General features: G+C 45.1%; 1 protein-coding gene across 1 annotated transcript in view; it reads right to left on the reverse strand.

Moving 5' to 3' along the window:
• AGBL3 (AGBL carboxypeptidase 3) overlaps window positions 1-13,380 on the reverse strand; it is a 2,309,829-nt gene that overhangs the window by 2,047,488 nt on the left and 248,961 nt on the right. The window contains exon 2 of the mRNA XM_069628782.1: window positions 1,389-1,499. Within this exon, the coding sequence (XP_069484883.1) occupies window positions 1,389-1,454 (66 nt within the window). The 5' untranslated portion in view covers window positions 1,455-1,499. The remainder of the gene's footprint in view (window positions 1-1,388; window positions 1,500-13,380) is intronic.

Here is a 13,380-nt window from a genome sequence, read left to right on the forward strand (position 1 = left end):
ACTTTTTGGACTTTTTATTTCACCCCATCTGTTAATGATACATCCATTCACCATCCAACCACTTATGGCACAGTCTACAAGATGGCCATGAAACATGTCTAACTATAGCAGTGAATACATAATTGTCAATGACATTTTTAGCATAACAATATCGTTAAGTGCACTATGTTTGTGCTGATTTACTATGTGAAACTTTCATCATCAACTGGTATCAACTATTATCCCATGTTGTATCATGCTTTTTTCTTAGTTTTTTGTATTATCTGGTGTTTTTCTTTCTTCTAACTTTTGGAATTGTTTAAGGATTCATTTAACCAAAGCACAATATAAAATAAAAAAGAAATATAGGGGGTAATTCATGGATTATTTGCGCCGAAAAAAACGGGATTTATGCACCATTCTGCCCGCAAATCCCCGTTTAACAAATGGGGATTTGCGGGCAGAATGGCGCACAAATCCGCTTTTTTTCGGCACAAATAATCCATGAATTACCCCCATAATATACTATATATATTCATGCATTTAGGATTAATACTGAAGATGCTATGATTGCGAACATACAGCTACTGTCCGAGAATGCAAACAAAAATGACTAGATTAAATTCTTCTCAACAATGGCGGCAAGGTCAAAAGGAATCAGCAAAGAGGTACAGTCCATCAAACAGTGCACTCATTAGCCAAGGCCAATGCTGCATATACCCAACCACCAACTCATAGTAATCCCTAGTCCCCTCCCCCACAAAAAACAAAAAAGTATCTCCATGTACGATGAACACTCCAACTCCCTTTCAGCAGTCAACCTCATCAGAGACAGAATCCTTAAGGTCTAGACTGAGGTCCAGGTAAGGAATAAAACACATCAAAAACACAGCACACATGGTCATACAGTGACTTGTTAATTTTGCAGGGTGTGGGGGGGGTGGCTTACAGGGAGGTGCGGCCCAACTCCTAGACTGCCCGATATCAACCTAGTGCAAAAACACCCAAGACAGACATCAGGAACAGCCTTCACTGGATGGGTGCAAGGAGACTAAGATGTTCTTTATGCCTAGTCATCGGTGCTAAAGACCTAGTTCTTCTCACCCATCTTACTACTCCCGTCTCCTACCACAGGTAATATAAAAACAAGGCCTCAAAACGTAGGGTGAGGAAAGAGCAAAGAGTTTATTTGTGAGCTTCACTTTAAAGCTGTACGTACGATTACCTGCACTTGCACCCAATTGGAGGATCTTCAAGAGCTGGCATTGTGAGCCATCTGGTCAACAGCATTATACAAAAATAAAAGGATGCCCTATGTACTCTATAAATACCCATGCAATGAAAACGACCGTACATCAACAAACCTTTCCTCAACTGGAAAATTAAGCTAACGTATCCTCAAGACTTACAGACTCAACCTCTTCACTGGTACATTGGCTAAACAGCTGGTCTTCTTTATCCGAATCCTCTGACATAATCTCTCAGAGTATAATGCTGGTGTTCCGTCTGAAGCCTCCAGCCTGTGAAAAGCAAAAAGCAATCTATTGTCAATTCAAATATGAAAAATATACTTCTGTACTTTGTCAGAGGAGGGGTTATCGTACACTTTAAGATAATATTTTAGTCTATTTTTAGGGTTAGTATAGTATCCCTCCCCATGATGTCCTATCAAAAGGGATTAACTTTCAAACACCACTGCCCAACTTCTCTCCCTATCAAGGCTTGCCGTCCCACCCCTCATAGATGCTATTTGTGCTCCTATTTTGCAGAAGGAAAGCATTACCTCCCCGTAGCCGAAAAATGCAATGGCAGAGATATATGTAAATCTATACCCAAACAAGTGGACTATTGTCACAGCAATTCATTTAAATGTTCTTTTTCATCACTGGATTTTCACCAGATATATGTTGCATGCTAGGATAGTGAGATCAAGGATAGGATTGCTCTGCTTTAGCACCTGCTCTGGATCAAGGGTCCATTTTACATTTGGCTAACCATGCTACAAAAATGACAATTTTTAAGGTAGGTTAGTGAGTCTTGTATGTCAAGACTTCTAACATTTGTCATTTAGGCATTTTGAGTTCAGCAAAAGAGGACAGTTATTGAGATTGAACCAAACGTTTATTTCTGAACTGTTCATGCAACAAATAAACATGGAGGTTTACCTGTTCGATAATTCACTGATGCAGTTAATAATAAACTTGTATATGTGCCGTGTCAATTAACATAAAAAACAACAATTAATGTTGTGAGAAAAGATTAACAGATCACATGAGTACATCACATTAAAGAAATGATCTGAAAAAGTGAAATTAAGGAATAAAGCAGGTCAAAGATACCAGGAGAACGGTGACTAGTTACATGTATTAAAAAGTTATACCTTGACATAATACATGCAATATTAGACAGACAATAAAGAAAGAGTCAAATGATAATTTACCTAGTATGTACAATAAACAACAAATAACAGAAAAAGATCCAATCAAATAGTAACCTCCTACTTGGATAGTTCATACAAAGTGCGTAGTCATAGGGTTGATCAAGCTTCAAACATAATGTAAACTTCAAGCAGTGTAGTTAACGTTGGTTAGTTTTAGATACCCCTTTAGTCCATACTGCAAGGTTAATCAGCCCTTCATTCAGTCTATGTCAGCTTTTGATTAACTTGATGCGTTACAGCGGTAAAAATAAGAATAACACTTCATCAGGACAAATACATAAGCTGATCATTGTCTTACGTGGTGGCAAGTGGAAGCAGGTAAACATCAATATAAAGACAACACTTTGTCACTGTGCACAAAGGAATATGAATAGTGTGTCAAAAGTCAATGTCTTACTCTTAATAGCTGGTGTGTTCACAAATATTAATTTAAAAGTGACATGTCTAAAATCATAGATAAGGTCCTTAAAAGTGGAAGAATTGCTCCATGTGAAGAACAATTATAGTATATTAGGAATATTTAATGCCAACTGCCTCATATGGCCAAAATAGTTTGTTCATGTATGATATTGTATACATGTGGCGATAAGTTCAACCTTTCTGGACATTACTAAAGGGGAGGAGTGCTAGTGTGCATTCCTCCTAATATAAAAATGGGATCAGTTTGACAAAACAATGTACATGTAATAGGGATCAAAGAGGTAGTGGCATAATGTACATGCGTTGGTTTTATACTAAAGTTGAATTTTTCATTTGTAATGTAAAGAAAATTGAAACAATTGTCCTCACTATTTATGGTAGTGCCATTTCTATGCATAACTGAAGTATGATCTAACACATACCTCATGGATGTAGGGCAGTCATGTAATTGCACAAAAAGGTCTGGGAGCTTAAACATGGTTGTAGACCCTCCTAAGTGGAAGAAATTCCATAAAACAGGGTATTTGACCCACGTTCATTCACAGTAGCGGGGCTCCCACACTCCTTTGTAAATCAGTCATGTAATTGGTATATGTTAGTGCAGATCATGCTTCCCTGGCAAAACTATTAGCGGTCATAAAATGACAGTGAATCCTAATAGACAAAAAGAGTATTATCATGGTGAGCTTAGCACTAGTTTTAAAGCAGTGTAACCCTTAATGCAGGTTAAAACATACCTTTATGTGGACCAGTTAAATGGCACTATTCCACATGGTTTTGAATCCAGGGGCCGCCATATTGAATGCATTATACACGCACAATTCTTTACCACAGAGAAAGCCTCCGGTTAGTGATGTAAACTATAATGAAACATGATTACGTCTTTTTAACTCATACACATAATGAGTCATTTCCGTGATAAAGACTACATAAATCACTGTCATTTTATGACTGCCAATAGTTTCGCCAATGACGCATGATCCGCACTAACATATACACAATACATGACTGCCGTATGTCCATGAGGTATGTGTTGTCTCACATTTCACTTATGCATAGATCTGGCGTTTCCATAAATAGATAGGATACTTTACTTGCATGCTGAAACTGCAAGATTGAAGGAGAGAATCAGCACCCAGCTCCAACAAAAACTTAAGGAACTTTATACATTGCACCCTTTGAACATTCCCGAGAGACCCTTACACACACTTTAGTTTCCAACCATCCAGACCATGTTTCAACATTATGTGCATACTTTACTGTGAGGTAATTGCTTTGAGTTGGCCTAATAAAAATTCTAAAAGAGATGCTTGGAAACAAGTAATGTGTGGTCTTTGTTTAATCATTGAGCATGGCGTGACAATACCCATTGCCCAATCCTTTTTAGAAATTAAACTCAATTTCTAAGGTTAAATCCACAGAAACTAACAGTCTGCCCACTTATAAACGACTCCGAGACATTCTCCCAAGCTCTCAACATAGTCCCCTGAAAAATCCTCCTGTGGGTCATCGGCATTGTGGAGGAGGGAAGAGTTTTATTGCCTCAGATCTATCAGTGCTCTATGTAAAGATTGAACAGCATGGACACCAGGAATTGCAGTGGGGTTCGATGATGGCTTTTTCTGGCCTCAGGGAGTATTTCTATTTCAATTGATAGATTTCGTCAGTCCAAGGCCTTCTGCAGAAACAGTGCTATGAATCCTCAACATGGGAACTCCCTGGAGAGTGGTGCTGAGAACCATATCCAACATTTCTTAAATAATTTGGGCAATTTGCTGTCCTATACTTTGAACCTTTTCAGGGATAAGATGGGGTAGTTTACAGAGAGAAGATAGACTATTTGTAATCAAGATGGATTACAATTGTAAATTATTTTATGTGAAGGTAGATGGCTTCAGCAACTTTGCCACAGTAATACCTTTGTTTGAGAGCAAAGGTGCCCTTGTGAAAAGCTGTGCAGCCTTGTTTGTGGTCATGTTTATTTATAGGGTCTAGACTTTTATAACGTGATGCCTCTATTTTGCAGCTTTTTCGTTGTTGGGGGTGAGGGAGTCAATGAACTAGTTTTTATTTTAAAGGCTTGGGTTTACCTTCCTGACCAGGTACACATGTTTCGACAATATGGGAGATAATACTTTTATTCTGACTCACATCACATAAGTTAACAATCTAGCAACACATTTTTTATTTTCTTGTTTCAAAATCAGCTTGTAATTTCTTTTGTTGGAGTGGAAGATGGCAGTGATGCAGGGGATTGTGTAGGTTCAGGGGGGATTGTGTAGGTTCAGGGGGCTTTGTGTTGTCCACGGAGAAGAGAATCATGGCACGATCTGACAAAACCACAGGGATGGAGGAGGTGCCTTTGAGAGGAGTATAATTGAGTCATATGGTGCAAGAAAGTACCTTTGGTTATGAGTCAGATTACTAAAGAGAAACTCCAGGTTGAAGTAGCTGCACAGATTTAAGAACCGTTTTAAGTGGGTGGAGCCAAAAGGGATAAAGAACAAAGGAGTGAGAAGATCAAGTACCTTACCCCTGGTAAAGTTCTTTCGACAGGATGTTCCTCCCACGTATTCCTCATCTTTGATAATCGATATCCAGCTTCAGCTGCTTCGGAAAAGATTTTCGGCAGAGGGCGCTGTGCGTCGATGCAGTCAACCCGATGTGCAGCGCATGTTGGCTTCAAGTCCTGTTTTTTTTTATAGTAGAAAAACCTGCAAAACCACGGGAATGACCGTACTCAACTATGAAGGAGTGAAAGCTGTAATAGCATGGGAAATTGTACTGTGGAGTAGGTTGGGAAGGCAGTAAGGAATGTGTGGGAAGAACATCCAGTCGAAAGAACGTTACCAGGGGTAAGTAACTTGTTCTTCAAATGGATTGTGTCCTCCAACGTATTCCTCATCTTTGATAGACGCCCAAAGCAGTATTAGATTTGGTGGAGGGAGTAAGAATTTTAGTTTTTCAAAGGTTTTCATTAACCGAATGCAGGACTGCTTTCCCAAAGCTCCCATCCTGACCGAGAGAAGATTCCAGGCAGTAATGTTTTGTGAACCTGTGAATAGTAGACCATGATGCTGCCTCACAAAAACTTTTTATCGGTACACCACTTTGCTGGGCTGTAGAGGTAGCCATGCCCCTGGTGGAATGGGCTCTTCATCCTTTAGGAGGATCCTTGCCTGCCAGTCCGTAACATTCCAAAATTGCCAGAATGATCCACCTCGACAAGTTCTGTTTCGTAACAGCCTGAGCCAGTTTGTGGCCTGTATGGCCAATGAAAAAACCTGATCATCAATGCAAAATTTGACAGCCTAGATTTATAAAGGCTCAGAGTTGTAGGAGGGTCCAACCTGTGTAATCTCTCCTCTTCCCTCTCCACCGCCTTACCAGGATGAGGTGGGGGACAGAAAGAAAGTAAAAATATGCCTGCCCTACGTGAACATCAGAAATGATTTTGGGTAAGAATGAAGGCTTAAACAGGCTTTATCCTGAACATAGACGCAGGGGATAATATCAGGAGAACCCTGAATCTGGTAGACATCGCCCACCAAAACTCCCAGGGCCTTGCACTGATGGCCCTAGATGCTACCAAAGCATTCGACAGGGTAGACTGGTCATTCATGAAGCTCACCCTAGAGGCCTTTGGCTTTGGTCCAACTTTCCAGTCTATGATAATGGCCAACTACAAATCCCCTAAAATCCTCCTGATGATCAATGGCTCCCTATCAACCCCAATCCCTATGGCCTGTGGGACGAGGCAGGGCTGCCCACTGTCACCCCTTCTCTTTGCGCTGACAATGGAGCCTTTTGCCCAAAGAATTAGACGGAACAAGCTCATCAAGTGTCCCCAAAATTGTGTTATACGCCGACAGCGTCCTTCCAACGCTCTCAGAACCCAACTCCTAAGCAAAACACACCCTGGCAGAAATAGCTAACTTCGGAAAGGTCACCGGCTTCTCTGTCAACTTCTCTAAATCAGTAGCCTTGGGCATCGGCCTCCACCGGGAGGATTAAGAGGCACTAACCATGTTGTGCCGGATCATATGGAAGAAACAATCCATCCCCTACCTGGGAGTCCACATTACAGCAAACCCACGCGACACATACCAGGCAAACTTCACCAGATTATTCCGAGAAGTGGAAGGGGATCTGAAGTGCTGGTCCACTCAGGAAATCTCACTACTGGGACGGATCACTGCCGCCAAAATGAACCTGCTTCCGAGATACCTCTACGCTTGCTCTTCCCTCGCATTGGCCATCCCAAATCCAGCTCTCCAGGACCTGCAGAAGAAAATGCTGAAGTTCATATGGAGAGGCAAGAAGGCCAGAATCCCCCATAAAACCTTGGTTGGCAACTCTAGACTGGGGGTTCCCGATCTCCGGGCCTATAGGGCGGCAGCACAGCTAGCACACATCCGTGCTTGGCAGATAATCACAGACCACCCTAGATGGGTGGAACTGGAGCAAGCTCAACTACCGCTCCCCCTGCGATTCCTCCCACATATCCAGCCCTCCCTCAGAGAACACTGGAAGTCACTCTTGCTAACAACTAAACACACGCTAAGCTCCTGGGACTGGGCTCTGAAACAAAAGGGAATCCCAAGAGGACAAAGCCCACTCTCCCATAACCCAAACTTCTCACTGGCGACGGACCCCCGTAACTTCCAGAACTGGATTGATGGAGGCCTCGAGACCCGGGAACAGCTATACGCCGGGAACATACCCCGCACCTTTGAACAATGTAAGGCGGTGTTCCAACTACAGGAAAGACAGATTTACCTACTGCCAACTCCGCCACTGGTGCTCACATCCCCAGACCCTCCAGGCTGCCACTCGCCCCCTCACCCCCCTTGAACTGACGCTTAAGGACCTACCATCCCGGGGCAGGATCTCAACCCAGTACAGATGCTTCCTGGGGGACTTCCTAAGTGCAAGAATGCGATGCATGGCCCAATGGGAGGCCGACCTGGGCCACCCGACCTGACCTGGGTGGACATCTGGACACGTACCCACTCCTCATCTACCTGTGTTACCAATAAAGAATGCGCATACAAGCTCATGCTGCAATGGTACTACCCCACCCCCCTTAGACTACACCACATGAACCCACGAGTAGACTCGTCCCTGCTGGAGAGGATGCCCCCAGCCTGGCTCCTTCTTCCACATGTGGTGGGCCTGCCCAAAGATCCAGCAATTCTGGGAACGGTGCCTGGCGACGATCGAACAAATTACCGGGACGATACTCCCCCGGAACCCGAAACGGTCCTTCTGGGGGTTCCGACCCCCGGGGTATACCCCAGCTCTGGAAACAGAGCAAAATTAGTAACGCAATGCCTCCTGGCAGTCAAAACTGTGCTAGCCCGCTTCTGGAAGTCCCCGGACGGCCCATGCATGGCCCACTGGTGGGGAAAATTATGGGACATCCTGATCGCGGAAAAAGTGACCGCGGCTAGGGCGGGAGTCCTGCACCGCTTCCAGAATGTATGAGCTCCAGTACTGGACTATGACCAGCGATTTCCCGCCTTAACATTTAAACCGCTCAACACTCGATGGGCCCTGAAGGATCAAGAGCCCACCTGAGCGGCAAGGGCTGCGGGCGATCCCACGGAGTGGTGGAACTGGGGGAAGGAACATGGGGACTAGAGGGGAAGAGAGAGGGGGGAGGGAGGAAGAATATAAGCTAAAGGGAATTATTAAAAAGGAGTAAAATCCTCATGCAATGTTGTTTGTAAATTGTCCTGCCTTGGTTTAAAATAAACATATTTAAAAAAAAAAAAGAATGAAGGCTTAACCCTCAGAACAACCCTATCCTTATGGAAGATAAAAGTACCTACAAATTCACTCACTCTACAAGCTGAAGTCAGAGCTACCAAGAGAATGGTTTTATAAGTTAACAACTTTAATGGACAGGAGTTTAAAGGTTGAAAGGGTGCACACATTAGACATTTTAGTACCAGATTAAGGTCCCAAATTGGAACCTGGAAAGGAGATGGAGGGAACACATTGGTGAGCCCCTTCAGAAATTGTGTCAAAAGTGGAATCTTGAAATATGAACCTTCTTCAGACGAGTGCTTAAAGATGGATAGCGCCGCCAGATAGCCCTTAATTGTTCCAACCTGGAGCCCCAGATTGGCGAAGGATAGTAGAAAGGATAGCACCTCAGGTGTTTTGCACAGAAAAGGGTCTACAATAATGTCTCTGCACCAGTTGCAGAATTTGTTCCAACGGCAACTGTACAAAGACTTTGTTGCTGGCCTTCTGGCTGAAAGCAAAATCTCCAGTACATCATCCAGGAGGTCGCAATCCTTGTATCTCAGCCTCTCAGAAACCATTTTTGAACGCTGAGAGTTTTGACCTCTGGATGGAGAACCCGACCCTCCTCTTGCGAGAGAAGGTCCTCTCTTAGTGGAAGACGTATTGAAGGGCATATGGAAATGCCCAGAAGGTCTGGGTACCACTTCCTCCTGGCCCAATCCGGGGCAACTAGGATCATGCGTTTGTGGAACTTTCTCAACCTCCTGAGGAATGACGGGGACTGGAGTAAATGTGCACAGAGTGGAAACTCACAGTCCACTACGAACGCGTCTCGTAGAGCTCCTTTTGGGAGAAATGCCATGGAGCAGTACAGTTCGCACTTCCGGTTGACACTGGTCGCAAACAGATCCACTTGAGGGGTTCCCTAAAGGGTGAGGATCTCTTGAAGGACTCAGGTTCCCTACTCGTGGGGCACTGTGCTCTTCTGCCTGCTCAGAGCGTCTGCTGCCATGTTCTCTTCTCCGGGTAGGTGAACTGCCGATAGAGAGATTCCTTCTTGAATTGGCAAGTACCAGAGCTGCATTGCCTCTCTGCACAGTGGTAGTGACCCTACACTACCTCTTGTTGAGGTAGTAAATGGCCAAAGTGTTGTCCGTCATTATCAGGAGGAAAGCTCAGCGGCAGCGTGCTCACCTTGGAAACAAGACGACACGGAGCAACACCAGTTTGATCCCTGGGTCCGCGCTTAGAAACCGCTGGGTATTAAGCGTGTTATAAATAACCTACCGTATCATATCAGGACAGTCTTACCCCGCACAGAGGACAGGGAGGCCTTCAGCGCTAGTTTGATTTCCCTAAGCTCCAAAAGATTGATATGTAGTTTGGACTCTGATGGAGAGCAATGACCGCTGTCTGTCAGATCGTTGGTGTGAGCTCCCCACCCCATGAGTGAGGCGTTCGTCACTACCATTATCTACGGCCACAGTTGCCAAAAAGGTTTTCCCTTCAGAATGTTGTCCTCGCAGGCCCACCACAGAAGATCCTGTGTGACCCTGCTTGGAACCTGAGTTCTGAAAGCCCATTGAAGGGATGTCATTCTCAGGCGGGCCTCTGGCACCAGAAAAATGCAGGATGCCATGAGGCCGAGCAACCTCCTAAAAAAATATATATATATCGAAGGGCGGGAGACAATGGGAAATGAAATTTAGAGACCATCTATAGAATGTCTTGAGCCCTCACCTCGGCTCTTTCCCAAGGATGCATCCAGTACAGCTCCGATGAACTGGAGCATTTCAGAAGGTGTCATATGAGACTTCTTGTAATTGAGGGAGAAGTCAGCCTGTGATGAGAGTGGCAGGGGACGTTTTTGGGTATTAGGAAATATGGAGAATACCATCCCTTGTTCCTCTCCACTACAGGCACTGCCTCTATAGTGCCTTTCTCTAGTGGGGTTAACATTTCCTGCACAAGGAGCGGATCTGGATTCCTCAAAGTGTGGCTCCCTGGTGGATTGCTTCGAGGTCTCTGTATGAAAGGAAGCCAGTACCCGTGGGCTATGGTTTCCAATGCCCAAACATCCGAAGTAATGTCTTGTCATTCTTCTAGATGCTGAGACAGTCTGCCCGCCCCCCACTGGTGAACTGTGACTCAAGACCTCAGAGAGGTTCTGAGGTGGCATATGCATTGTCAGATGATAAAGAAGCCCCTGCTTCAGCTTGCTTTGCACCTCTCTCTCGTCCACCACTAGGGAACTTTCTTTGGCCTCTTTGACCAGCCATTCCTCTCACTCTTCCCACTGAGGTGTAGCAGCGAAAATATCTACTCCGCCAAGTCTGTCCACTAGTGTGAAAAGGCTGAGGCTGCCTAATAGCAGCACCTAAAGATTTGGCTGCCGCCTTAGAGGTCTGCAACCTCTCAAGGCTTTTGTCAGCCTTGTTGCCAAAATGGCAAGACCAGTCAAAGGGCATGTTGAGGAGTCTGGATTGCACAACCAGACTTCCTCAACCACGTAAATCTGCATATAACGGTGCTAGTAGCCCTGGCTCTGCTGATGCGATCAGTAGAATCCAGGCCTGATTGAAGAGACTCGTACATGGCTTCTTTGCCGTCTCCAATTATGGCCAAGAACCCGTCTCTTTGATCCCCCTCGGGAATGTGCTCTGCGGCCATGGAAATGCAGTCCCATTGAGTGAAAGTAAACTTTGCAAGAGCATATGTGGAGTTGGCTGATTTCAGCGCCATACGCCCTGCAGAAAATGCCGTCCTGCCCATCCATCTACTCTTTTGTCGTCCCTATCTGGAGGGATGGTAGGGTAAGATGCTTGCTTAGAAGTTGCGGTAGCTGCCTGCACCACCAGACTCTCTGGTCACAGCTGGATTGGTTTCTGGCATTTCCCAATTTGCTGCCACCCTTTTTTGGAGAGCAGCACGGAAAGATAATATAGGATCTGTCTGTGGACCCTTTATCCAGGATGTCCGTAATAGCAGCTGTCTCTATGACGCATCAGCATGCTCCCCAGCCTCTGGTCTCCCAAAATCTAGCTCAGGTGAGGTGTCCACCTCACTGGTCATCTGTAGATGGTCAAAGGTCTTTCAACCTTCACTCCTCAGAAATGAAACTTTCAGGCACATTTGGTGTGCCAAATTGGCAACCAAAGGGTGCATCGTTGTCTCAGGGTTCATTTTCCTCATATATTGAGGTAAGGGACTTAAAATAGTCTTTCGTAGGTAAAGGCACATATGTTTTCTCAGGCATCAAGGGTTTGATAAATAGTGGATTCGATGCTCGAGGAGTCGTCAAAACTTTTTTTAATGGCACCATAGATTTAGATGGGGCGCTAGACGTTGCAGCCATTGTTGATTTCGATGGCACAGCTGGCATTGATGGCGCAGCTGGCCTCAATGCCGTCGACATCGAAGGTGACACTGATGTCGAGGGCTTTGCTGGCGCCGAAGGAGCAGTCAGCGTTGACAACCTCGACTTGTGCTTATGTTTACAGCTCGACGGATCCTTTGATGACTCGTCATTGCATCGAGGCCTCAACGGCTCCCGATGAGGATCAGGCCTTTGTCCCAGGCTCGAGGGCGCACCGGATTTAGGTCGAGCCCTTTCCTTACCGGCTTCTTTGGAAAGCGCGGAAGGTGCATGGTTTGCCATGGGTTTCTGCTTTTCAAATATTTTCAGCATTTCTGCTCTAAATGCTTCCCATTCGGCAGAAGTGGATTTTTTTGAGGGGCAAGATACCCTCTCAGTGGAGGTGTCCAACGAAGTCGAAGAAGGCGACCTATGGTGCCTCTTTTCAGACTTCCTTGACGACGAGTGGTGGGAGCCACTCCTCGATCTTTTAACTTTCTTCCTCCGAGGAGAGTAGTTGCTCGACTCGTCAGATGAAGGTTTTTTGGTCGGGGAAGATTTGAGATTTCTACCGACTGCTAATTTCCCCTTTCGCTCATTCAGTGCCTTTCCGGTGACTGGCACTTGGAGCAGGGCGAGGTATTCTGCTCCACCCGGAGACAGCACAGACATATGGCTCGGTCAACGACATTTTCGATTCATAGTCTCGACACTTCTTGAACCTGATCTTTGGGGTAGTCGGTGTCGACAAAGACATACTCGCGTATGAAGTAATGAAGCACGCTGTATTTTTCGAAGCGATAGCATTTGTGGAAAAACAGAACTGAAGCCAACGTGCCCTGCGCGTGCTATATATGCCTTCGATGACATCATCCTCGAGACTGAGGCCCTCGAGGGACATCAGGTTGACTGCATTGACGCACAGGGCCCTCTGCCGAAATAAAATTCCAAAGCAGCTGAAGCTGCATATCAAATATCAAAGATGAGGAATACGTAGGAGGACACAATCCATTCGAAGAAAGGAGATGTTTTCTCTTGACGTTTTAGAGAGGCCATGGTATGGTGATAAGACCCCAATAAAGTAGAGTCCATATGTAGGCATCAGCGTAGATGTCTTCAGATTGGTGAACCTCACAGAGAACAGTAGAGGGCTGGATAATCTGAGTGGCCAAAAGGGACTTCGCATGAATCAGGGGCTCTAATCAGCCGAACACCCAGGTGTGGATGCCATCCTAGTGAAGGAAGGAGGCCACAGCTACCATAACTTTGCAATGCGGGGCCATATGTGGATTTGCTGATAAGCATCTTGAAGCTTGACTGTATAGAGCGGCTCTGCTGACAGCAAGGAGAGGAAGAGAGGGTTTGAGCTGGGCTAACAACTAAAGTTCCATCTAGGCAGAAACAGATTAAACAGAGGTCCAATATTTTTCAA

Source organism: Ambystoma mexicanum, chromosome 12 (assembly GCF_040938575.1).
Source record: "Ambystoma mexicanum isolate Mex_15411 chromosome 12, UKY_AmexF1_1, whole genome shotgun sequence".
NCBI classification, from domain to species: Eukaryota; Metazoa; Chordata; class Amphibia; order Caudata; family Ambystomatidae; genus Ambystoma; species Ambystoma mexicanum.